Source organism: Polyodon spathula, chromosome 11, assembly GCF_017654505.1.
Source record: "Polyodon spathula isolate WHYD16114869_AA chromosome 11, ASM1765450v1, whole genome shotgun sequence".
NCBI lineage: Eukaryota > Metazoa > Chordata > Actinopteri > Acipenseriformes > Polyodontidae > Polyodon > Polyodon spathula.
The window spans coordinates 6,076,436-6,102,988 of NC_054544.1; the positions used below are offsets into that span (position 1 = coordinate 6,076,436).

The 26,553-nt window shown below is 37.5% G+C and overlaps 1 protein-coding gene across 1 annotated transcript in view; it reads left to right on the plus strand.

The window, feature by feature from the left end:
* LOC121322997 (inactive dipeptidyl peptidase 10-like) overlaps positions 1 to 26,553 on the plus strand; it is a 101,114-nt gene that overhangs the window by 3,948 nt on the left and 70,613 nt on the right. The window contains exons 2-4 of the mRNA XM_041263701.1: positions 11,822 to 11,922; positions 12,508 to 12,622; positions 14,812 to 14,907. Of these exons, the coding sequence (XP_041119635.1) occupies positions 11,822 to 11,922; positions 12,508 to 12,622; positions 14,812 to 14,907 (312 nt within the window). The remainder of the gene's footprint in view (positions 1 to 11,821; positions 11,923 to 12,507; positions 12,623 to 14,811; positions 14,908 to 26,553) is intronic.

A 26,553-nucleotide genomic window follows, 5' to 3' on the forward strand; every position in this document is an offset into this window, starting at 1 on the left:
ATAGCTCATACTGTTTTTAGTAGGGTTAGTATATACAATAGATTTCACTACCAGCACAGAGCCACCAGCCACTAGTGCTTTAGAGTCAGAACAAGCACTATCCAGACAGACCTGTTGACTGGTGTGCCCTACCACATAATTAAGAGGACAGTAAAAAACAGCCCATTTAGAAAGCCAAAAATAGGGTATGGTTGTCAAAGTCAAATCGTTAAAAAAAACAATGAATGTTTTTGAACAGCTTCCAATATATTATTATACCACTTACTACACAAAATTACTATCCTTGCATAAACCTCTTGTGAACCTTTATTCTGTATGCTTTCTGCACTGAACAGCACATAGGGTCTGATTAATTGGTCTGTAAGGTGGCAGATCTTAATACCACTGTTCTTTAAATCATACATACATGATCCTTCCTTGTGTTTGATAAACTTTTACAGAAAGAGACTTTCAACCTATTCCATTCTGTACCTTGAAGCAACCATATGTCCATAATTGTTGAATTAAGCAGTGACACAGCAGGTCTATTCCAAAATGGTCTTTAATTATTCAGCTGAACCAATGTGTTCAATTACAATAAATAATGAAGTATAGTAAATGATCAATGAATAGTGTCTATGATCAATGAATAATGTCCTTCTTTCGATGAGAAATGCATATGCATGGCTACTTTTTTTTGTGATGGTAAAAAACTTTACAAGCTCAGCTGTTTTTAGGATCAGTTAACCTTTTGGGATAAAAGGAGAAATAAAATTGATGTTGGAGCTACATTTGAAAAGATCTCACTGCTATATTTAATACAGCAGAAATGGAAATATTATTCTTATTTTTTCTGTGGGTCTTAAATAGACATTTAATTCAGAAGAGGGCTGTTGTTGATTTATGAAGATATTTTTCTGTTACTGTTCTCTGAATACTTTGATATGTAGAACGTGAACACAATACTTTGAGACTTGAAGACCTGGACATGTTATACTGTATTGTCATTGCACTTCATTCTCTAATGGAAGAAGCTCTCTTTGTACAGTGTGCAGGCCACACGTTTCATAACATATGAAACATAAGGATGTTATTTTTTTTTTTTTTTTAGGAAATGATTTTGGAAGAGTGGTTATAAACATTCAAGTACAATTACATTGCAGTTGCTAATGGTAAGATTTTAGCAAAATTTACACTGCTGTGCAAAAGTCTTAGCCATGTTGTATTTTTCTACTTTGTTGCATTATGAGCATCAACAATTTACTCAAAGCCTCCACTAATATTTTCTACTATTGTAACAACCTTGACTTGAAGGAAAAACATTGAGTGAAATAGCTCATTTTCAAGGTTGTTGTCCATCAAATCAACAGTATGAAGGTCACTCTTGAAATCAGGACTTAAAGGACGTGTTGCAGTAAGGATACCTCTAAAAGGCTAAAATATGCACAAGAACACAGATTGGACTATGGAACAATGGTCAAAGATGCTTTGGACTGTTGCTGGATGGACAATGACATATGTGCCATCTGCCAGTTCTGTTGTCAATTCAATGCTTGTTTTCTTTCTATTCCTTAAGGATATTATCTTCAAGTATTGCTCACCCGTTTGGGGTCTTCACGTCCTGGGTTTGTCAATTACAGATGCTGTGTCTTTGTACTTGTTGATTATGCTTCGGATACCACGCCTTGAGAATCAAGTGATGCGAGCTATTTCATTTAATGTCTTTCCTTCTTTATACAAGTCAAGGTTGTTATAATAGTAAAAACACTAGTGGAGGCTTTGAGTAAATTGTTGATGCTCATAATGCATCAGAGTAGAAAAAAACAACATGTCTAAGAATTTCCTGCACAGCAGTGTACATGTCTTTATTTATATCGCTATTACATGTATCAAATGTAATGTCATTAATAGCCTAACTCACTGTATTGAGTACACTCTATACAGTGTGCCATATAGATACAAACAGTTCACTAGAATGGATTTCTTATCATTTGATAAGGTAATCTATAACAGATGTAGAATGTAGTGTTTATTATTATAAAGAAAGTGTGACACAAGACGCTATTGTAAGTGACTCTGAAGCTGATGCATAATTCACACGCCCTAGGTCTCTGTAAGTCACCTTGGATAGAGGCATCTGCAAAATAAACAAAAACGAATGATAATAGTAATAATCATACTAGCAGTGCTGCATCTCCTAAAGGAATCTTGGACTATCCCAAACTGTCCTTGTGAACCTGGTGCCATATATCATCCAGCAGTGCCCACTGATGCACTGTGCAACGGTACTGTGCAACCTTCAGTAGCATAGTGTTTAAAAGCCAGCCTCAAAAGCCCATAGCATACATGTATTAGATATAGTGCTGCTTTTCATTTGACATCATAAAAAATATTTCATTACATAAATGCTGTAATACCCAAGAAACAGTAGAATTGCCCATTGCTGTGCCTTAAAAATGAATGAATATGAATAAATAACGTTACACTGCACAAAATGTATAAACGCTGTAAATATATTTTCAAAATAAATAAATAAATAAATAAACAAACAAACATGCCTTTTACTTCCTTAACAAAAGATGTCATAAAAATGTAAAATATTAGCAACAGAGGATGCTGTACAGAATTTCCTATTCCATTTTTATTGGCCTTGCATCACACAGATATAAATTATTAATTTCAAATTCAACTAGTGAATCACCCTACATAAAACTATTTGCCTCTGGATTAGCATAAATTAATACACACAGCTAAAAAAAATACATTAAAAAAATATTTAATTTATTCAAAAACGACAGACAGTGGAAAGTGCCCTTTGGAAATAGTGATATGTTTAACAAATCTTTTTGTATTATACAGAACACTGAATCTATTTGTGTTGCTCATTTAGACCAAATCAGATGAGGACAGGCACTGGTATACTTACAGCACAGATTATTTCTTCAAAAGCTCTTTTGCTGTCTTTTTTGTGTCTCGAAATATGACCAAAATTGAAAATTTATTAAAAATATATTACAGAGCTAAATGATGCATATTATAAATGCGAATGTGCACTGCAGCGTGACAGCAGTGGATTGTGGGATTGTTGGCGTGTATGCATCATTTACATTTTTCAGCTGTGCTTTTCCTTAATCACTTTTATTGTTAGTGTTGCTAAATTTAAAACGTGGTCTATATGAAAAAAAATGGAACTCTGATGATAGATAAGCTCCTAAGGATTTCTCAAAATTAAGGGATTAGAATAAGTGATGATGGTTTATATTTCAGTGCAGACTTAATTTCAATATTGGCAATGCTACAGGCAAGTAAGTAACATGTGCTTTTTAATATGTACATTGGTTTGATACCACTGTGTACCTTATGGGATAAAAATAAAATAACACTGTACACGGTTTGAAGCTGTTGTGTATTGGGATTAACTGTGTTGTAGGTGTTATTTAATCTAGCAGACAGGATAGAGGCTGAAAACTATGGGTTGTAAGAAAATGGTTTGCGTTGCTTTGAAGACCAGTAACAAGTTCAAGGCTTCTTTTGTGAACCCTTATCCCCCCCTCCCCCCCTTGTTTCTGCTATAGACATTGTAATTTCATATTTAGGCACTAAAAGATAGTGACAGATACACAACCCTGTACTATGCAATCCTGTACTGACTATAGCAACAACATTGTTTCTTCACTGATGGTTACAGATTATCCTAGCAAGGGATTTGTAAAACTGCTCATTATATTTATGTAGCGTACATTTTAAAATCTATATATTATATCTGGTTGATTAATTTAACAGTGTTTAGAACTAAAGATAATTCAAGTGAATATACATATAAAATGAGGGAATCACAGAAGAACCAATTTATTGGTTTATATGTACTAAACCCAAAGTAAAAATTGAGGTTATATTTAAATGAACGGAAAGCAAATGCTGTTAATGAAATTATTACAATAAATATAGTATAATGCCAACAGTGCAGATTTCCGTTTAACGTCTTTTCAGGCACCAAGGTTTGTACAATTGGGTCAATTTCAATTGCAGTGCTGATTAGTAACATTCATCCACCCTTTGTCACACAAAGGTTAATAGTGTATTGAAATCTGAAGGGTTTTGAATCCACTCCAGTGCCATGCGTGTCAATCCATCTTCATAATATTCTAATCTGGATAATACTCATATAGAGAAGCTCTGGAGCGGAACCCTTGCAATGGGTTATATCTTCACTTATAATTGAGGTAATAAACGAAGACTTGGAGATTTCAAAAGGACTAAGTAGGGCATGTTTCATAAAAACATTATGCATGAAGGATCTTGCTAATGTAATATTGCTGTCACATAGCCCTTTACAGTTTTTAACCATTGGCATTATTCTTTTAGAACTATCCTCCATAAAGTATTTATTAAGTCCAGAACCATGGGTGTAGTAACATCAGCATAGCTTGTATTTCACCTTCAAGTTTAGACAGTTGTTCTCAGTGGTCAAGCAGGCAGGCATGAGTATAGAGAGATAAGAGAAATAAAGAGATATTTTTCATTTCTCTACACACTGTGAAATTAAACCATTGTATTCATGAGCAGACTTTGAAAAATAACTAACATAATAACTCTACAAATCTTACCTGTTTTGTACTTCCATTAGCTACACACTGTAGGTCTCAGAAAGGTGCAGTTTGGAGAAGCTATTGACCTTCCAGTTGAGATTTGTTTTCATAAAGTGTTTTCTTTAATAAAAACCATGATTTTAAATTAAAATACATATTTACTATAGCACGTGTTTCTTTCAAAGCTGTATTTATGATAACTACAGTATATATTAAATATTGCAATATATTTTGAAATATATATAATGAAGAAGAAAAGTAACTGAAACTCACTATTTCAATAATTAGCTAAAATGTTTCGGCTTCTACCTGCTTCAGATAGCACAGTAGAAATAACTAGGCAAACAACCCTGTTATCTGAAGAAGGCGGAAGCTGAAATGTAGCTAATTATTAAAATATTAATAATTAATAATTATTATATTGTGACAAACTTCGGTTTCCTGCAGGCAGAGGTGGGACATCCTGTACCTCCCACTCTGAATTTCGATACATCGATACCTTGCAGGACGATATCAGGCTGTGTCTATAGTCCTGGCGTCCTCTGTATCTCTCTCTCTCTCTCTCTCTCTCTCTCTCTCTCTCTCTCTCTCTCTCTCTCTCTCTCTCTCTCTCTATATCTATATATATATATATATATATATATATATATATATATAGATATATAGATATATATATATCCATGTGGGAAGTTCATCTCATATGAGGTGAACAATTTGTAAATGTTAACCTGTCAAAGAGTTAATCTCCTAATGTAATTGTTCAAACTGAAATTCATTACAGAAATTAAAATGTTTTCCTTTTGGAATAGTTAGCGATTACATTTTTTTTTTTCCTGAAAGAAAATAATTTTAGATTTTTATGTGAGCTGAATATACTAGAATAATGTGTCTTGATTTACTGAGGCACATGAAATCAACTACTGCCTAATGCCTGCTTAAAAACAACAAGCAGTTTAACAACAAGCATGCCATGTAAACATATACTTCCTAGACACTTTATAGGACCTGTCTACCAGATTGTATTAGGCATTGCCCTGAATTAGACATATATAATAATACAATAATAAATCTTTATTTTATATAGCACCTTTTATAGTGGACCACCATCACAAAGCGCTTTACAAGATACAGTAAAAAGAAAAATAAAGCATAATACACTAAATACAGTAAAAAGAAAAATAAAGCATAATACACTAAATACAAGGCTAGGGTATAAAAACAGAATTCTAAAACATTGTGGAGGTGTAATTTTTTTTAAAAGTAGCAATGACACAACAGCTAATAACAGCTATCAGGCTGTGGAAGGGTGGTGGGTAATTCACTTGACACGGGAGACAGAAAGGTGTAATTGGAAACACCGCACAGGTGTCCGGTTTTCTTTTCTTTTTGCGATAATTTATTTTAACCTGCAGAGGGCGCTGCTGACCGTGGCCTGAATACTGTCAACAATAAACAGGACCACACGTTTACCAATTCAGGTACAGAGTCCAGTGCACATGCAAGTGCTCAGAATAATAATGAAAACAAAAGGTGAAAGAAAAAGGGAAAATAAAACACAGTAATAAAACAACAAAATAAAGGTGCTGCCCTCGGCAGCGTTACTCCGACCGTCGCTATGAGTCAGCCTGCGTCCTATACATATATAGGGGGTCTGCCCAAGGTTTCCCCGCTAATATTCTTTTATTTTCTATCGGGTTTATTTATTTTTCCGACTGTTCTTGCTCTTGGAGCCGAGCTCCTGCTAGCTTGTAGTTTGTCTTTTAGGGACCGACTTGAGGAAACCACAGAGCATTATCTTATAAGTGCAGCAATCCCCCAAAGCCTGCCCTTCAGCCTCTCAGAGAGAGGGAAAGCTCCCACACCCTCTTTCCCACCTCTCTGTGTCAATGCCGTGACTGACCTCCCCTGTTACACGGGCTTAAAGAGAATAGAAAGCAAGAGAGATAACAAGCAGGTCATAGTCGGAGGACTTCAGCTTGTGGGCAGGGACAGGCCAGCAGGTTAGAGAGATACTCAGTACTTGTGTGATGAAGGGCATTGTAGGTGAGCGGGAGAGTTTTGAAAGTAATTCTGAACTACAGGTAACCAGTGCAGCTGGGCAAGATGGTGGGTGATGCATTCACGTTTTTTATGTTTATGAACTTTGCATTAGCTGCAGTCAGTTTACGGCACGTTCTGGGAGACCACCAGAGAGAGAGTTGCAGTAGTGGAGTCAAGAGGAGACAAATGCATGACAGAGTACCTCTGCATCCGGGAGGGAAAGGTAGGGACAGACTTTGGTGATGTCTCAGAGATGGTAGAAGGAAGATTTGACCACGGAGGAGATGTGGCCATCAAAGGAGAGGTTGCTATCCAGAAGTACACTAAGGCTTTGTACAGTGGGGGAAGGCAGCAGCAGACAGTTTTGGAGGTTCAGGGCAGCTCTATTGAGATTCTTAAGTTGAGTTTTAGAAGGAGTTCAGATTTACGAGTGTTGAGATGAAGAAAATTGTCTTGAATGCAAGCTGAGAGATGAATCATGGCAGGGGCTGCCAGGGTTGAGTTTTAAGTAGAGCTAGGTGTTATCAGCATAGGCGTCAAACATGAGGCTATGTTGGCCCAAGGGAAGCATGTAGATGTTGAAGACAAGAGGCCCAAGAACAGACCCTTGAGGGACACCACAAATAACTGGTTTGCAATACCACTGCATACAGCATAGAAAACAGACCATATGCGTCCAAAAGGGAGATTGGAGATGGGACGGAAATTAGATAAGGCAGTCAGATCGAGGGAGGGTTTTTTGATTACCGGCGTATCGGGCAAGCTTGAGGGCAGCAGGAACAGAGCCTGAGTCCAGGGACAGGTTGAGAATGTACATAATGGAAGGAGCAAGATCAGAAGCACAGAGATGGACAAGATTAGTTGGCCAGGGGTCCAGGGGTGACGTGGCAATAATTGAGTACAGTACAGTAGGCCGGAGACGTCAGCAATGGAGAGAGGAGAGAAAGAGGAGAGAACAGGAGGGGCAACCGAAGGTGAGTCAAGGTGGTCAAGTAGTAAACTGGGTTTGTGGCAGGAGAGCTTAGAATAAATGTCAATTTTTTTTCCGAAAGAAATAGGAAAAATTATGGTAAGAGTAAGGTAAGAGAGGAGGATGAACGGGAGATGGATCTATCAGTGGCTAGATGTAGGATTTGGTCAATGGTTTTAAAGAGAACATTTGGTTTACCGTGTCCCATAGTTATGATTTCAGAGAAGTACTTCACCCTGACATGCCAATTAGGTCTCAATACTAAACAAGCTATAGAAATGGCACAATTGCAGACAGTCCACCAAAAACCAGGAAAGGCAAATATCTAACAGTATTGCAAAGATGAGTGGGTTCTGGTTGCAGAGGTGCCACAGCAGCAAGGACAGTCATGCTAGGAGGCTGCTGAGACACAGCTGTGGTCACAGTTACTGACAGGCATGGGGAAAAGACAGTTAGAGAGGCTTGTCAAGACTGTAATTTTAATGATTTAATGCATGACATCCCTCAGGATACCTTCCAGTACCTTGTGGTCTCTGCCATGTCTTGTCAAGGCAAATGGTTATTAGTTACAGTTTCCATAAAAGTGACCAGGCAGTGTACAGTGTAAAACATATTGTAATTGTAATGAATGTAAATTATAGATGCAAACACACAAAAAACACTTATTTGATAAATCCAAACTGACACAGTTCTGTGAGAACCAATCAAAGTATTTCTGAACTGGTATTTTACAATTCGCTTTTAACAAAGCTTTAAAGAGTTTAACTGCTATATGAAACTTGCAGGTTGTTTCTTGGGTGTTCTCAACATTTTGCAGTTTGCTTTTCATTTTACAAAAAAAAAAAAAGTGAGTAATATCTTTAGTCTCTCCAGTGCATTGTCATATCAAGTAAACACCAATCCATCCAAATCTTTAATTTTTTTATTTAGATCACTTTTAGTAGCCGTTTTATTAATCGGCGAGTTAAGTGTTCTTGATATTGTGGCCAGGTGGGGATGCCAGTCATCTCTGTGCTGACTAGGGAGCATAGCTGGCGACTTTACTGCAGGGTTGTTATGCAAATAAAGGTCCATAGAGAGAATGTAAAAATAACCACAATTAGCGTGTTGAAGCAGGCACTCGAGTGGGGGTGGGTGCTGTGAGGAGGGTTTGAGAAGTCTCAGTTTTGTAACTGTATGCTTTGCTGTTCACATAGAGAGCCCCGGAACCCTACCAGGCTAAGCTCTGGATTCTCTTTCGGGGAGCAGCATTTTTATTAAAATTGCTGTTTGGTGGTTTAACACATGGTTCTCTCCTACCACAAAGCATTCTTTCCACCATGCAATGTCATGCTGCCTTTTGTATATGCATATCTCTGCCATTCCACAGCAAATAAAGTCATGAAGTAATAGAACTGAATATAAAATGAAAGTCAAGAAAACGTGTAACCTAAGGAGTATGTACTTTACAGCTACTGTTAGCTATGCCATTCTTAACTTGCATTGAAAAGATTTGCTGTTCATATTCAGTGCCCATTTCAGTGTCTTTCTGATTTAAAAGTACCCAGTTCCCACCACTGTCCCATAATAGATAGTCACATAATATTTTTATTTGACACGGTTCTAAAGTCTTTGTCCTCATTCTGGGGGTGCCACTTCTACCTATAAAGACAGTAGAGAGCAAAGAGATGTTAAAAGCAGTGGCCTGTTGCATTATTCAGTGATAGGTATTCACCAGGGAATTGGGAGCTTATGGCTCTGTGGTTTCCAAAAACAGCAGAAATATATTTAGACAGGTTTGTCTAAAAACAGTAAGGAAGGTGAAGCCAGAGAAGCAGGTGCTTTGTAATTGGTTGTGTCTGTGTGCAACTGGATCACGGGCTTCGAATCAGTCAACAATACATCTATAACTTGCTTGAAAGGGACACAACCCTGTCAGAATGTGTGTTATGAGTCGTTAGTCATGTGAATAGAATAATCAGTCTATATTTTTTTTTTCATTGTTTTAATTGCCGCTGTGTTTTGTGCTCATTACGGCGTGTGACAGGGGTGCTGGGGAGCTGGAAATTGAGTGTCTCCAAGGTCATGTGAAGTGCAGGCATTTTAAGTGCAGAAGTCTTCTTTCATCATCTGGGTAATATGTCACTGACAGCAGCCTGTTCCAATATTGGTTCTTATATTCCTACTTTTCCCTAGTTTACTTTAGGACAGGGTTAAAGTGACAATATTGTGCACAGGTTTCCTCACATAACAACTACAAAATTACCTGTTTGGTTCAGTTCATGATTTTTTTTTTTTTGGTAAACTCAGCTCCACCTAATGTTTTCAAGATATCATTAGATCAGTTTATCAAGTGCCATCAAAAAGGCCATCAAGTGCCTGATAAAAGCGTTAGCCTCTAGCCTGTACCATTTTGTTATTTCAGCCATTTCTTTGAGGTAATTGCTATTGGTTGCGACAGACTTTTAATACTAGCTATACTAAGTGAAACAACCAATATTCCAATTAGCTCTCCTTGTCACACATATTGGTCCCATGTAGCATAGAATGTGAAAGTAAATCCAGGGTATAAAAGTTGAAGGCACTAGCGTTTTTTATTAGCTACCCTGATGAGCACTATTGCTTAAATATGTTTTCTATTCATGCATATTGTTTTGCACATACAGTATGCAGTATCTGTGTACAGAAAATACAGCCCAGGGTGCAATGAAATACAGACGTGTGGCTCATTAATTACCCAACACAGCCCTTGTACTTCAAGCATCGCTTGAGGCCAGTGCTCAAGCAGCTACATCCTTGCTATCTAAACACATACAAAGTGAATCCCTGCACACACACAGCTCTCCCCATGCCAGGCCTGTTAGCACACTCATCAGGGTTTCCCCTAAAAAAATAATCTTAACCCACCTAAAACCCACAAAATAAAACACCATTTTATTTTGTGATGATTAACACAATGCAATCTGAGTGCCTCCTGCTGCCTGCATGCAATGATATTTTAGTTGAAACAGTAACAATAACATATCTAATATAATCTACATAACATCAGACAGACTCATAGCACAGAGTGCAAATTAAAGTAGACCTGAAATACTACAGCAAATGATTGATTACTCTAAATTGGTTTTCTTACTCCACTGTGCATAGAAAGCCATCTCTATATTGATCTGATCTTGTAAATCCAAATGAATTATTTGGATATGCTACTTAGCATGGAAACCATTATAGGGCAAACTGCTATTCTCACTATAACCTATATTGCAGTATTTTAAATAATCTATTTCAAATTTCACTGCAGAAGTGTAAATGTCCATAGGCAATCCCCTGCAGTAATTTTAGGAGCTAATCCCTTTACATCTTTATTATACAGAGCTGTTTTTTAATCTCTTTGGCTTATTTTCTCCAACACACATGACCTTTCTATGGATTGATTCTTGGAAAATTGCATTAAAAAATCAATATGTTAAGGTAGTTTTTCTCAAAACACATGTTTTTAATAACTAGGTTCTGCATGTGCTTCCTGGCTTGTAGTTTGTTGGCCCACACCTATACAGATCCAACTCCATTTCTGTTGGATTTATGTCAGAGCCATAGACCTCCTTGGTGAAATTCATCCACGTTTCATATGCTTCAGATTTTCTGGCATGTGCCTTATTTGCCCGACCACATCTAAACCATGCCTCTGAAAAATAATTGTGTAAAATTTAAAATCCTTGCAATGACAATAAATTCCCCAGACTCCTGTGTTTGATGGTCATTTTGATGGCATTTGCTGTTTGCTTTTTTCACTGAAAGAACACTTATCTGTCAGGATACATGTCAGCTCCCAGTGCAGTGGTAGAGCCTGTACTGATCTGAGAACACAGTAGAAGAGATTTATTTATTTTTTTTTAATTTAGTAGTCGGCAGTTATTTTTATTATTTTCTCCCAATTTAGAATATCCAATTATTTTTAGGCTCAGCTCACCGCTACCACCCCTGCGATGACTCGGGAGGGGCAAAACACATGCTGTCCTCCGAAGTGTGTGCCATCAGCCACCTGCTTCCTTACACACTGCAGGCTCACAATACAGCCACCTCAGAGCTACAGCATCGGAGGACAATGTAGCTCTGGGCAGCTTATGGGCAAGCCCACAGGCTCCTGACCAGACCACAGGGGTCCCTGATGCGCGGTGAGCCAAGGACACCATGGCCGACTTAGTCTCTCCCCCCCGGGCAGCGCTCTGCCAATTGTGCGCTGCCCCCTGGGAGCTCCCGTCCACAGTCGGCAATGGAAGGGCCTGGACTCGAACCGGCGATGTCCAGGATATAGGGCACGTCCTGCACTCCACACCGAGCGCATTTACGCCATTCGGGAGCCTCCCAGTAAATTAGATTTTTAAGGAATTTGTGTGCTTGTCATTCATATTGTCAAACACATTTTGTATTGGAAATTTATACAAGAACAATCTTTATATAGTCAATAAAATTGCTATAAGAGCAACCTTTGTATAACCAATACAATACCCTTCTCCTAATATTCTTTGAATACAGAGCAGGATGCAGTTATTGTATTACTTGAGAGGTATTCAAAAACTGATACCATTGTTGTGGTCCACTAAATGTCTTCTTTTAGGTAAATATTTACTGATTTGTTCCCTTTATTAAAATAGTCAGTTTCACAAGTTTAAAACTAAATGGACTTCACTGTAAATAGTGTAATTAAGATACTGGCTTAATTTGCAAAGCTTAAGGAAAATTAAATTTTTCATTAAGGAAACATAGAATGATTATTTCTTGATACTATATAGTCTGTGCTGATGGATAAATTAAGTTTTCTAAAGTGCATGAAACCTTGTAGTCACCCAAAACATTTATTATGCGACTCAGTTGTTTTAATTGTTATGTATACATGGTGTTGAATTTCATTATATTGAATTCTATTTTTTACCGAACGTTTTTTGTTTGTAGGATCTGGGAGGTGGCAGCCCTCCGGAGAGGAACTGGAAGGGGATTGCCATTGCACTGCTGGTGATCCTTGGGGTCTGCTCCCTCATTACCATGTCTGTAATCCTTCTAACTCCAGGTAAACTTTTAGCCTGTATAACAGACTGTTGTCTATATTTACAATGGAATATTCTAAACAGTGAATACTGCTTACAAAAAATGTGTTGTTACCTCATGTTGTCACTTGCATGTACGTATAGGGCACATGTACTGTAAGTAATTTAATTCACTTCCCTCTTCAGGGCTTTTTATATCAATTTTGACCTTTTCTATAATGAGATTAATTATTTCTAAATTGACATGGTTGTAGAAATGACCAGTGTTCAACTGTAATTTCTGTCTAATAAATAAATATTGAATATTGAAAATATTGAATAAATAATAAATGAATATTGCTCCAGCAAAAACCCAACTGTATAAATGGGTACCAGAATTTGTAAAATAAATGAATTGTAACTCACTTTGGAAAAAAGCACCAGCCAAATAAAAATAGGAGTTACAGAGGTTTCATAGGGGACCGAAATTACAGCTGCACACCCATAGTGGTCTTTTTTTCAAACCCGTTGTTGAAATAGTTAGTAAGTACTTATATGGTGATCTACTGTGAGTAGAAACAACATATTAAATAGTATGATAGAAAGTGTCCCTTTAATAATAGGTTAATGCATCACCCCAGTGGAACACATCAGAGGGATTCATATAAATTAATGATCCACAGTACCAGGGGTCTTTTGTTCATAAGCAACTGAGATTTAAGAAGCCCTATTTTAGTTTCCATGGAAACAGATATTTGATGCAAAACTGAAGTCTTGCTGATTTACATTATTGTATTTGTAAATATCTCCCTGTTAAATATTCCTTGAGAACCCTTCTTCCTCTATAACTCATTTGGCTGCAGCATGCATTGCAGAAAACTGTAGAGGATGGTGCCTTTTTTTGTATAATGATATGTTTGAATATTGTCTTCTTGTGATATTTCAAGTTTTAAAATAGTATTAACGAAAACAGATTGAATAAAACATGTATAAATTTTTTTTTTAAAAAGTCAACATTTCAATTCAGATCCAGGTTTCATTATGGCATTAGAGTTTCAACAAGAATCTGAACATTTCCTGGAAAAGATTATTTTGAGAAATAGACTTCTATTCCACCAGGGATACATTTTTAATACAGGTTTTAACTAAGACGTTGGAATGTACATGAGGACAGGTTACATTAGAGTTTCAAAAGCTATATTCTGTCAGCTATCACACCACCCTTGCTCTGAGAATTATCTTGCAATCCACCTGGCACATGCACAGGCACGGAAGAGAAGAGTTTGAAGGAGACAGTCGATATTCTCTAATAGATTTAGATAATAAAGCAGGGCCACTGTGTCCATCAAGGCATTATGTAAATAGGTTTGGAATGTAGCCTGCTCCTTGACTTCTTGGAGGAGATGCTATTCAATGTGATTTCCCAGGGGAGTTGAGAAGAAACATTCATATGATCTATCAACAAGACAGTTTTTCATTTCTTCAATTATTATTATTTTAATTTGTATTTTGATGGCAAACTGCTAACCATGGCTTACTTTATAAAACATTAATAACACTATGTAACACAATTTTTGTTCCTGGGTAGTAAGTGTTATTTCCTAATTGCGTATGCTTCAAAAGTATAGAAAATGGCTATTATTCCCCACAAACTTTGCTTTTGTGACCAGGACAGGTAAATAGTAATTTTAGTAAAAAAGTAGTTTTTCGAGATTTACGATTATACTGTAAATTTACAGTATAATCGTAAATCTCGAAAAACTACTCACTTCTAAATCTTTTGTAGTCATTTTTGTATTACTTTAGTATAAATACATGTTAATTTGGATTCATATGTTGTTTTTTCTGACTTTATGTGAACGAAAAGACACAAAAACGCCCGTTTTCCCATTGGAAATAGTGATATTTTGAAATATCACTGTCCTGGTCACAAAAGCAAAGTTTATGGGGAATAATAGCCATTTTCTATAATTTTGAGGCATAAGCAATTAGGAAATAACACTTACTACCCAGGAACCAAAAAAAAAATAAAAAAAAAAATTGTTACATGGTGTAATAAGTGTGGTCAATATATTTAAAATACAGTAATACAGTACTGTAAAAAGTGAAATGTTGAACACAACATAAATAAATACAATTTAAGAGAGGAGATTGAATATAGTATAGTATGAATATAAAATGTATTATTATTATTATTATTATTATTATTATTATTATTATTATTATTTTGCAGATGAAACTTTAAAGGGGAGTGAAACCAAACTATCCCTGGGAGATCTTTTTAAACCAGAGTTTGCTGTCCATGATCCTGAAGTAAAGTGGATAAGTGGTAAGTGTATATAAATGTATGTTTGGTGCTAAATTACTTAATTGAGAAATGTGTGAGATTAGTGTACATCAGTTAATTATAGAATTGTACATTCCACACTTCATATTATCAATCCTACATCTGTTCTTGATACATTCATAATTAATTAATTATGTTTGATATAAACAAATGACCATACTGTTGATGTGTAGTCTTGGCTGCAGTAGTTTTCTTTTCTTTCTTTCTGATTCACATCCCAGTTAAAAGACAAGAGAGCAGAATTCCACTGCTTGTTTGGATTCATATTTTGCAGTATTTGAAAGCTGAAAGTCTTCTTTACCTTAATTACTTTACAGAATTACTTTGATCTTTTGTACAGTGAAATGAATTATTCAGCAAAGGTTTAAAATGTTAGGTTATTTATCGTAACCCTGGTTCCCGGAACGACCACCAACATTACTTGCCATAGGCAGGTATTCACTGAGCATTTTATATCAGAGCTGCCGATAGGCCCCTCCGTGGGGTGACGGTCTTGGTCTCGACAACCGAGGGATTAAACAGTCAACCCGCGGAGACCATTTCCTCTTATGAAGGACGACCAATGTGACCTCGCTGGTTGGTGGTTGTCTTCTCTTTCAGGGAACCAGTGTTACGGTAAGTAACCTAATGTTCCCTTTCAATTCGAAGACAACCACCAACATTACTTCTGGGAAAGTATACCAGAGCAGTCGTGAGGGAGAGGGAACTGCAGCAGACGAGGGACGCATCTGAACCACTTAATCCAAGGGTTAGTGGTACAATCTCAAGGACCGTCGTGCCTAATGAAGGCAGGGAAGGATCTACCACATTAAGGCGGTAGAACCTGGAAAGAAAGCTGCAGTATAAATATTGGACAGCGAGGCCCCTCTGAAGAGGGCCCAAGATTTGACCAACCCTCTGGTACAGTTTGAGGCTACACATCCAGGTGGGGGCAAGCCGACATTCTCATATTCAGTCGAGGCTGTGTCCACAATCCAGTGCGACAGTCGCTGCTTCGAGAGGGCCTGTCCTGGGGTCCGTATAGCATGACAGGCAAAGAGCTGGACAGAATGACGCAGAGCTCTTGTCCTATCCACGTACCACCTCAATGCCCGCATCGGGCAGTGGGAGTTCAATCTCCTATCCTCTTCCATAGAAAATGGAGGTGGATAGAAAGACTCCAGTTCCACAGACTGGTTCTTGTGGAAGGATGTGATCACCTTTGGGAGGAAACCAGGGTTTGTACGTAGTGACACCCTGTTCCCATCATCCCAAATACGCATACTGAGCTGTGCACCGATAGCGCCTGTAGCTCACTGACTCACTGAGGTGATAGCCAAGAGGAAGGCTGTCTTCATACACAGTTACTTCAACTCTATGAAGTGTAAGGGCTCAAACGGGGCATTCATGAGAGCCTCCAGCACAATATCAAGGCTCCGCTCTGAGAGAACGTCCCTCCTTGGAGGGCGTAATCATGAGCAGCCTTGAGAAAACGGGTCGCCAAGTAATCTGCACCCGGAGATACAAAATCAATGGGAGCATGGCACTCAGAAATGGCTGCCAGATACACTTTCAAAGTAGAAGGTGACCTACCGACATCCAGCAATTCTTGGAGAAACTGCAAGATAACTGGCATAGGGAAAGATATGGGGTCATGACCTCTAGTGAGATACCAGTTCTGAAAGTATCTCCAGTTATAGGTGTATAACGACCTATTGGAGCCTGCCAAGCGTTCTGCAACATGCCCTCGACTGCGTAGGATAGTCCTAGGGCTGATTAGGTGTCCTATTCAGAGGCCAGACCCATAACTGGAATCTGCATGGTTCCAGGTGCCAGAGAGTACCTTTTGCCTGACTGAGGAGATCCAGGCGAAGTGGGATCTCCCAGGGCTGGCCTTGTAAGAGCTGGCACAGGGTCAAAAACCAGATTCTCCTGGGCCACCATGGTGCCACTAGGAAAACTGTCGTCTTCTCTAACCGGACATTCTCTAGGAAGGCCAGGAGCAGTGGTATTGGGGGGAATATGGCGGTGGCCCTGGAACTGCCTTCTGGAACGCTGCAGCATGGACGAACCACACCCTGCATTCCCCTTACCTTGCGAGAGGGCTCTTTTGCTTGCTGCCACAGTGGACTGCAGGTGGTGCCTCACCTGCTGGCTCAAAGGTATGCCCCGGGAATTTAAGTGTGTCTAACATTGCTGCCTTATCTGCATCGGGGACCCTCACCTGTGACAGCCGTAGCTGTTGGTGAGCCACAACGAGGCTTGCCAGGCTCTGGCCTAGGGCTTGTCCTTGAAGGCCGGAGATCTGGAGCAGCGTGTCTGAAAGGAGGCGTAACTCGGAAACCCGTAGCATACCATCCATATAGGCGGTCAGGATACCTGCCATGTTTGCTACGGGGGTCACCTGTGCCTCCGTTGCATAAACCCGCTTCAGGTCCGTCTCTGTGACCCTGAACTGCGGGTTTGAGCATGTAGGGTCCTTGGGTAAGCCCCCCCACTGGCGGAACCTAGATCCAAGCTGTGATGGTGGAAACCTGCCAGGCCCAACTTCTCCGTGCCTTCCAAGGAAACAAGCGGGGCCACTTTCTTCAGCATCCTCTGCGCTGAGGCCGGATGATCCCAAGAGGAATGCACCTCCTCCATGAAATCTGGGAACGTTGGGAAGGACTGAAGGCAGGGAGCTGCAGCCTGCGTCCAGAACATGGACTGGCATGGCTCAGCCTCTGCCGTTCAAAGGACTTGAAAAAGGTTGCAGTGCGTCCCATCAGTGCCCACATGGAGCTCGATAGTGGGGGCACACTAGCCTTGCCAATATCTCTTAATTAGTAATGCAGCATCTTGTTTTTTTTTTTTTGAGTAGTGTAACCTTAAAGCTGCTTTGACAATCTGGTGGGCAATGAGCACATGCAGCTGCACAAGGAAGCAGGGCCACAATCATACACCTAAACCCTGCATTGTTGTCATATTTCTGTAAATATAACTTTGGTTTCTAATGTTGTCATTTTTTTGTTTTACTGCAGTTTTAGTGAAGTCTTTCCCTAGCATTATCATAAAATATACTGTATGTTCAATAGCCTAGCATGTGTGCTGTCCTTGTATCTGAAGGTGCAATAGAAATTACTGTACAAACAGCTTTCCTTTATTTTCAACAATGCCTTTGTGGGTGAAATTGCATATCACTGTGAACTTATCTCGCTAACGTTTTAGTGGAGCTCCTTTGACATAGTTTGAATAGCACAAGGGGAAGTTTGTCTTTACATTCTGTGGCTCTTCTTCTCCCTCATGGCATGTGCTAATTCATTTATAAGTGGTCTGTTCTTTTCTGTTCTTCTTTCCTCCCACTGTCCTTTTACAAGAGAAAGAAACTTCATGCTGCATTTCCCAACTACACACTTACGTCGTCTGAAAAACTATGGATGCAATTGTTTAGACTGTAATTTATTTTCATGAGTCAGTACTGAGAAAGGTGACCATTGATTTTATTTGGGCTACCAGCTATCTCCCTGTCCACACTGGCTACATTTACAACCGAAATAGAGGTAGCACGTTATGATTGTAGCGCTGTTATTGTAGCGCTATTATTGTAGCACTATCATTCCTGAAAAATTTAAGTACAGCACCAGTGAGCATAATTTTGTTGTAATGAAGGAGGGGCTATACTAATATTTAGTCTGTGAGTCATAAAAAGAAACATGCTGTTGCTGTTACTTAAACATGCATTGTATAAAAAAAGGGTATATGGAAAAGATATTTGATTCTTAACTCCAATTTATTTTTATTTTTTTGGGGAGAATTATATATTTATAGTAAGAAAGGTACCTTTGTATTAAAATAATTTCCAACAGGGAATTCTGCTGCTATGATCTTAAGAACAGTAAGGTAAAAATATCATTGCAAACATAGCTGTTGTCAGCCAGTATTTAAGTGTGACCAACTTTGCCTGAGATGCATAAAGTGTAATTTCTAGTGCTTTGCTGCAATAGTAAAAGGTTACTTAAATCCCAATTACTTTTCAAGTCCAGTTATATTCAATTAGGGTCAACCATTTTGCTGTTTAAATATAGAGTAACATTGCTTTGCTGTTGTATGCATTGAAATATCTAGCTGGTGTTCTATTCACAGACCTGTGTATTGTAGGGTAAGGAAACCAGATACACAGGTGGAGACCTCCCAGCTCATAGTCTTATCCATTGTACAGAAGGATCTGTCTGTTTTTCATGTGTAAGTCGGTTGGAGGCTGTGCGCAAAGAGAAGTGCCACACTCGTCTGCATTGGTTGTAATAGAGCAGTGGTCGTCAAAGTCGTGTCCGCGGGCAAATTCGTGCCGGCAGCAGCTGTTTTTAAATTATGGGTCGTGAACACATTTCTGGCGGGTCGTAGTGTGGGAAAATAAAGAAAGCTTTAAACACGTTTTCCAATAAAAGCACCACAGCAGTCTGTTGACAGTGCTGCTCGCTTATACTGTGCTTGTACGGACGCGACATTTTTTTTTTCTTTTTCTGAATGATTTTTGTGATACGATCAACCAATTGAATATCTGCATTGTCTCTGCGGTAGACCAATCATAAGTTAGTTGGGTGTGACATAAACTGTGTCTGTTTCAGGTGCAGGTACCGACTGTAAGTTTAACCAATAGGAGAGTAAAATATCTGCCACGTTTTACGCAGCTGTCCAATCATAAGCAAGCAGAGGCTGTTCACGGTATTCTGCATGAAAATTGAAGGCGAGTGAGGAGCCAATGGGAAAGTGAAAGATCTGACATCTGTCCAATCATTTGTGAGCAGAGGCGGGTGTTAATGTGCCGGGTAAGCACTGAATTTCACCGACTATTACTGAGAACAATAATACATTTCAGTATTTAGAATTTAATTTTCTATCTCTGTATTTTTTTTATTTCACCAGACAAGGGGAACACCGAAGTATATTTAGTTACGAATCCACTTTCTCAGAATAATTGTACTGCAGATGAGCGATCTTTAAAACAGAGTTGTGTTGACAAATCTGTAAATTGAAACAAATTATTTAAAGAATAAGCACAGCACGCACAATTGCTACCTGAGACTTGGCTTTATTATAGTGAACCAAGAATAACCCCACTAAACCTCTTAATGGAAATATCTATCTATCTATCTATCTATCTATCTATCTATCTATCTATATATATATATATATATATATATATATATATATATATATATATATATATATATATATATATATATATATGTATGTATGTATATATGTATGTATGTATGTCGCGGGAAGGCAGTGGGTAAGATAAGAACCTATGCAATAGCCAAGTAAGATCGGTTTATGCCCGCCAAAATTACTTTGAGGACCACTATAGAGCTTTTAACCTCACCTAAACTGACCACCAGGTGACAGAATCTGTAATGGTAGTGTATCACACAACACTGTCTCATATGTTGTAAATTGCTTTGTGATGGTGGTCCACTGTGAAAGGTGCTATATAAAAATAAAGATTATTATTATTATTATTATTATTATTATTATTATTATTAGCAGCTACAGTTAAAATATTGCCTGTACTGTACACTCTCCTTCACGCAGTCTCCTTGACATGTTCTTGAGTGTCAATTGAATCTTTCTCCCTTGTTTGAAAAAAATGTAGCAGCTTAGAATGAATAGTGTGGATTCTCCACAAGTTGTATTCATGTTTCTTAGGCACTTAAAATCAAAACAAAAAAAGAAGCATCACACCAGCACTTTTTCTGTACACGTTCACATATTTATAAATAGATTGTGAAAATATATCAATTCATCAGGTATTATCTTATTGTTTTTTATGTTAATATTTTTTAATGAGGCATGGCTTTTCTATGGCAATAATTGATGAGCTCAAACTTTTAAACTGCTCTTGCCATATTTTCTTTAATGACAGTAATTTATTATTTATCCATAGTTTATATAAAGCGTTATTGTCTGTAGAAAAATCTTGCTGTTCAATAATAAATCAAAAATCCATTATATGATTGCTTAGGAGACTTTGTAGAGCAAATCTAGAATCATTAAGTTGAAGTTTTTTACCTGCTGTGCACAAGCAGATAACATGGAATAGCTTTGACGCTTAGGGTGCCAGCAACTAAAACTAAAATTATGGTAATTGAAATTCTGGTTTAGTAGAGTATTGAGGGTTTTTTCTGGGAATATATATTTTTGGCTTTTTATCAAAAAAGTTATTAAATACAGTAACTAGATGGTTATTTCTCAGCACAGTTTCTTGGGCGTAGCTGTGGTGATACTATACCTTTCCAATAGTTGTGGGCTTCAGACTTGTTTCAGCATACCCTCTTCAGTCACGGTTTGAGGTCGAGAAGCTGCCCTGTCAAAACTTTGAAAAACCATATATGCAGTGCGGTGACCCCCAAGGGTCTGTTCTCGGGCCTCTTCTTTTCAACATCTAGCATCTAAGTTCATAATGATGCCGCCACCATCTTGCCCAGCTGCACTGGCTACCTGTAAAGTTCAAAATTACTTTCAAAACTCTTCTGCTTCCCTACAAGGCCCTTCATCACACAGGTCTAGAATATCACTCCAACCTGCTGACCCGCTATGTCCCTGCCCGCAAGCTGAGGTCCGCTGACTCCGGCCTGCTTGTTATACCCAAGCAAAAATGCACCATTCGGAGAACTCTGGAACTCTCTCCCAGCTTTTGTGCATGCAGCTCCCACAATCGCTCGCTTCAAATCAATGCTCAAGACCCACTTGTTCTCTCTTGCTTTTAATGCTCTCTAAGCCTGAAATCTGTTATTAGCTTTTGTCGAAATTGCTATTTCAGGTTTTTCACTCCATCTTATTCGTATGACTGCTTGACACACGCATCCACAATGTTTAGAATTCACATCTTAGTCTTTTATTTAATGTATTATGCCTATATTTAATGTATTTGCATTGTTTTTTACTGTTGTATTTGATGCACTGTATTTCACTGTATTTAATGTATTATGCATTGTTCTTAACTATCTTGTAAAGTGCTTTGTCATGATGGTCCACTATGTAAGGCAATATATAAAATAAATTTGGATTGATTGATTGATTGTAAAACAGATACATAGATAGTAAACTTAATGTGGTACAGTTATGCCTGTATTGACTGAAAGGGATATAGTATTGTAAGAGACTCAGTGATTGTGTAATGTGTAATGAAAGACATACACAAGGCATTCAGTACTTATTTAAAATACAAATGTATTCAACATTTAGTGGCCTTTCTTATGGATCTAATCCATGGCAGATATTAATACTGTCTTCCTTTACATTGATAAATTTGATTCTTGAACCTGCCCTTCATAATCATTTGTGTAATTTGATAATGTATATTATTTAAGATGATAATAAACCAATAAAGGAATTATGGTATTATGCCAGAGGTGAAATTCTGATATGTTTTGAAGGGTGAGATTATGAGTTCAAGAATTGCTAGATTTATTGAATCTGTTATTGAGATCCACACATGTATAATGTTGGCTCCTAGCATGAGCTTCTTAAACAAAATAATGGCTTATCAGTTCATTGCAGTTTGTGGTTTTTGTGTTTTTTTTATTGAGAGAAAATAAATTTGTACTGTGCCACAAAGAGCTGTTTATTGAAGTGTAGAACATTTATGCCTTTCATTATTGGAAAATAGTTGCTCCACATCATATCATTAATATGCTTAATTTGTATTCAGCTCAGGGCTTTAGATGTGAAGCTGCACCATGCTTCTCAATATGGCAGTGGTTAAAAAGGTAATGAGATAATGAATTCACTCTTCTGTTTTTCAGGTGATTGAACTTTCTCACTGTTGAGCTGCATGTGGTCTCAAATGGTTTCTCTAGAAAGAAGGTTTTTGTTGGAATAAAGCAAATACATATATAATGGGCATATCACACAGTTCTTGAACCAATAAGAAAACCTGGTTCTTCTATGAGACCAATTTGTGTTTGTAGGCTTCTGACAGAAAATAAATAGTAATACAAATGAAAAAGGCACCCAGTCAGATTGATTTTCTTAACGAAACGTGCTCAGCAATAAATTTAGAAAAATAAATTGCAGTGGCAAATTCTGGCTTGAAATTTGGAAGCAAAGCCTGGTCTACTGATTGAGGGACTTTTAAAAATCAGCACCAATAGCTTTCTCCTAATACCTTGTGCTTGTCACAGAGTGACCCTAAGAGATGGGAGCCCAGCTAACAGGTATCAGGCTTTTAAAGACTGTCGCCCACACTTGTGGTGGTTTGGACAGACTCACTGAGAGCAGAAGCTGACCCAAGACTGTCACAGCTACTGGAACCAGGCTGATGGCTTTGGGATACAAATAAACAGCAACAAATATTGAAATGACTGCAATGTATTTTACAAGAATATAAAGTCAGAAGAAATATTAAACAAAATATTAAAACACGCTATTCAGAAAAGATGTTATAATGTACTATGTATTAGTCTATGAGAATATTGTAGGATTCCTGTTTATTCTAGTATAACAGTAGAAAATATTATTAGTGAAAGTGTAAGGTCAGGCTGACCTGCTGAAAGTTCCAAACTTCCCTTATCAGACAAAAACATCTTTTTTAATTAGACTCACAGCATCAAACATTTGTATCCAGCGAGAACAGAACAGTTACTATGCCAGATACAATTTAACTAAAATAGGTTTGTGTTTCTACTGTAGTAAAAATTAATAAATAAATACATAAATAAATAACAAAACTGTGAGATTTAAAAAATAAGAAACCTAATATAATAACCTTAAGTAAATGCAGGAAGATGTTAGTCTGTATCAAAATATAACAGTCCTAAGTTTTAATATTTAAGATTGCATTTGCTGCTAAGCAGGTACCTAATTAAAACTTAACCTCTTGCCTTCTGTGGCAAGAGACTGCTATCTTTAAACTAAACATAGGTATTCAAGAATAATTCAAACAGAATATAAGTATAAATGTTTTATTTTAACAGAGGAAGTGTTATGTTTGAATATAAGACAATAAAGTGTAAACTGTATTTAATAACTTTAGTACACAGTGGACCTACTGAAGGAAAATAACACATTTTCTGACCTCTTCTTTACTTGCTCTTAGCAAGGCTGTGCTAGGCATAAAAAAATAGGTTTTGGCATTTGAATCCAAGGCCTTTCTACAATGAGCAAAATTAAGTACCGAAATATCTTTTGGTACCACAATAAGAGATTATATGGGGTAATGACTGTTCTCTTCATTATATTACAGAAAATAATGAAAACTTGGCAGTCGAAGCAAGCATTTAATTTAAATTAGAAAAGTTGTCTACAGTGTCAGTTCTTATCAGAAAGGCAGCTACTTTAATTGGTTTGATGTTTGTGAGCCAAAAATGACTTCATGCTGTGAATTTGAAAAAGCGCATGCAGTAGAGTTTCATATTTATTAAGAAAAACTAGTCTTGCAGGTAAACAGGGTGTCTCAAACCTGCTTGTGCAGGAGATTTTTAGAAACAGAGAGAGGTCAGGCTTAGTCCAAGCATTATACAGTTAATATGAGACTATTATTTTTAACATGTTCATTATAGCCTGAATTTAAATGAAAATAACTGGACTGGCCACGGTATGCTTAGTGGTTTTTATTCAACAGCTTGTGATAAACCTCTACAGACTTTGTCCAATATATTTTTAACACACATTTGTATATGAAGTTAAACTGGCCCAATGACAACACCCTGTGAACTCCAGTTCACCTAATTGTTTGAGGAAGGATAGAACATAAGTACCATGAGCTCACATTGAATTAATTTTGAAAAGGGGGTCACCGGTACTTTTTTAAATATATTCACACAAAGGTAAGAGCTGTCAAAACAGAGCAAATAATTAGATTTAATTGGGTCTTCTAACGTATTAAATGGAGAAAAATCTATAAAAGCTGAGGTAAAACCCCTGACAAGTGTCACTTACCTTGATCTTACAAGTTGCGTGGTCCATTCTCTGAGGATCTCTGAAAAAGCTGGTTGCTATTTGGTCGTATTTAGAAGTCTCTGCTTTTAAAGACAGTTTTTATTTTTATGTTCTATTCTACAACTACACTTCCATATAGTGGAAGGTAAGAACAATTTTTAATGTATATCTCATTTATAGTGATGCATTGCTATAGGGTATAGGATTTACATTTTAGTTTTGGAGCGTGAAATATCCTTTCCCTGTAGACCCTGCCATTAAAATAACATTTATTACTGAGACAAAGTGAACATCAGGTCATTTTAAAAAATAGCCTTTATTTATAGATAAATCATTATTGATTTGGTCAGGAAGGACAGTTTTCTTGTTGGATGTACAACACATAAACTAATTTACTTTAAAATAATGCTTTAAGACTTTTAAAAATGCACCCAATTATTTTCATTATTGAGATAAAGCATTTTTGCAGAATTATATGGAATTTACTGGAAAGAGAAATTGAATAGCAAACTGTACAGTTCAGACTGCAAAAAAAAAAAAAAAAAAAAAAAAAAAAAAAAAAAAAAAAAAAAAAAGAGAAAAAACTCAATAGAAGATTTTGGGGTTTTAAAAAAGATTTCTGCCTGAGCAGCTTAGGTTATTTGATTTCTCTTCAGCATTCTTTAAAATAACCGTAGGGTGGAGTGGCTTCTTTTTAAAGGTGATTTCATAAGGCAGGCTGATTTGTGAAGGATGGATAATCACTTACTGTACTTGTTATTTAGATATTAAGCTTTAGAATAAGCAGACCTCTATTTTAGTTGTAGCTTTGATGAGATTCAGGAGGCGAACCACTGGCAACCCCCCTCGCTGTTTAACCCTTTGAGTAGTGAGTTCTAAAATGCACTGCCGGTCCTACGGGAATGAGTTCTTTTTTCTTATGCATGCGCTTGATTATTATGAATAAAGTGTACAAACAAGCTGAAAGCTATATGTCTGTATGTATGTAATGAATACTGCTGAAACTGAGACAAATATTGTTTACCGTAAATAAATAAAACAAATAAATATATATTTTTATTTTGTCACAGGGAAAGGTTTTTACTTAAAAATAACAATTAGACAATAAACAATAAACAACGGGGTGGAACAACCACAACACACCCTAATGAGAGAGAAAGAGAGAGAGAGAGAGAGAGGGGGAGGAAGAAGGAAGAAATCATATCCGGGTAAACAGGTTGTGGGGTCGGAGGGAGTGTGTCTAGTGCTTTGGGTATAAGATACTTCTTGAAGCATGGAGCAACGCACAGAGCTTGGTGCTGCCTCTTCACTGTCACTTGATGTTGATGGTAAATATTCTTCGCTTATGTCTTCACTGACACACTCGCTGACATCCGATTCAGTGGAAGAATTGTATGTATTTCAGTTTAAATCAGAAGTCAGTATAATAACTAATACTTCTTTCTCACCGAGTAATTTTCACTGGTTTACTGGTTTTCACTGGGATCCTTATATGTAATTCAGTCAATATCTAGCAGAGGCCACAAGAGACCAATAAAAGGTGTTACAGAAATCTAGTGTTACAGTATCATGTGATCAGGGGTTTTGTAGGCTCAGTAATAGAAGTTTAAAGTTGCAGAACGTACCGGTACATTCGTACTCGCTGGCGCACCAGAGGGCAGCGAGAGTACTGGTATGTTCGTACTACTCAAAGGGTTAAACCCTGTTGCATGTTTCATGTCTGGGTTGCTT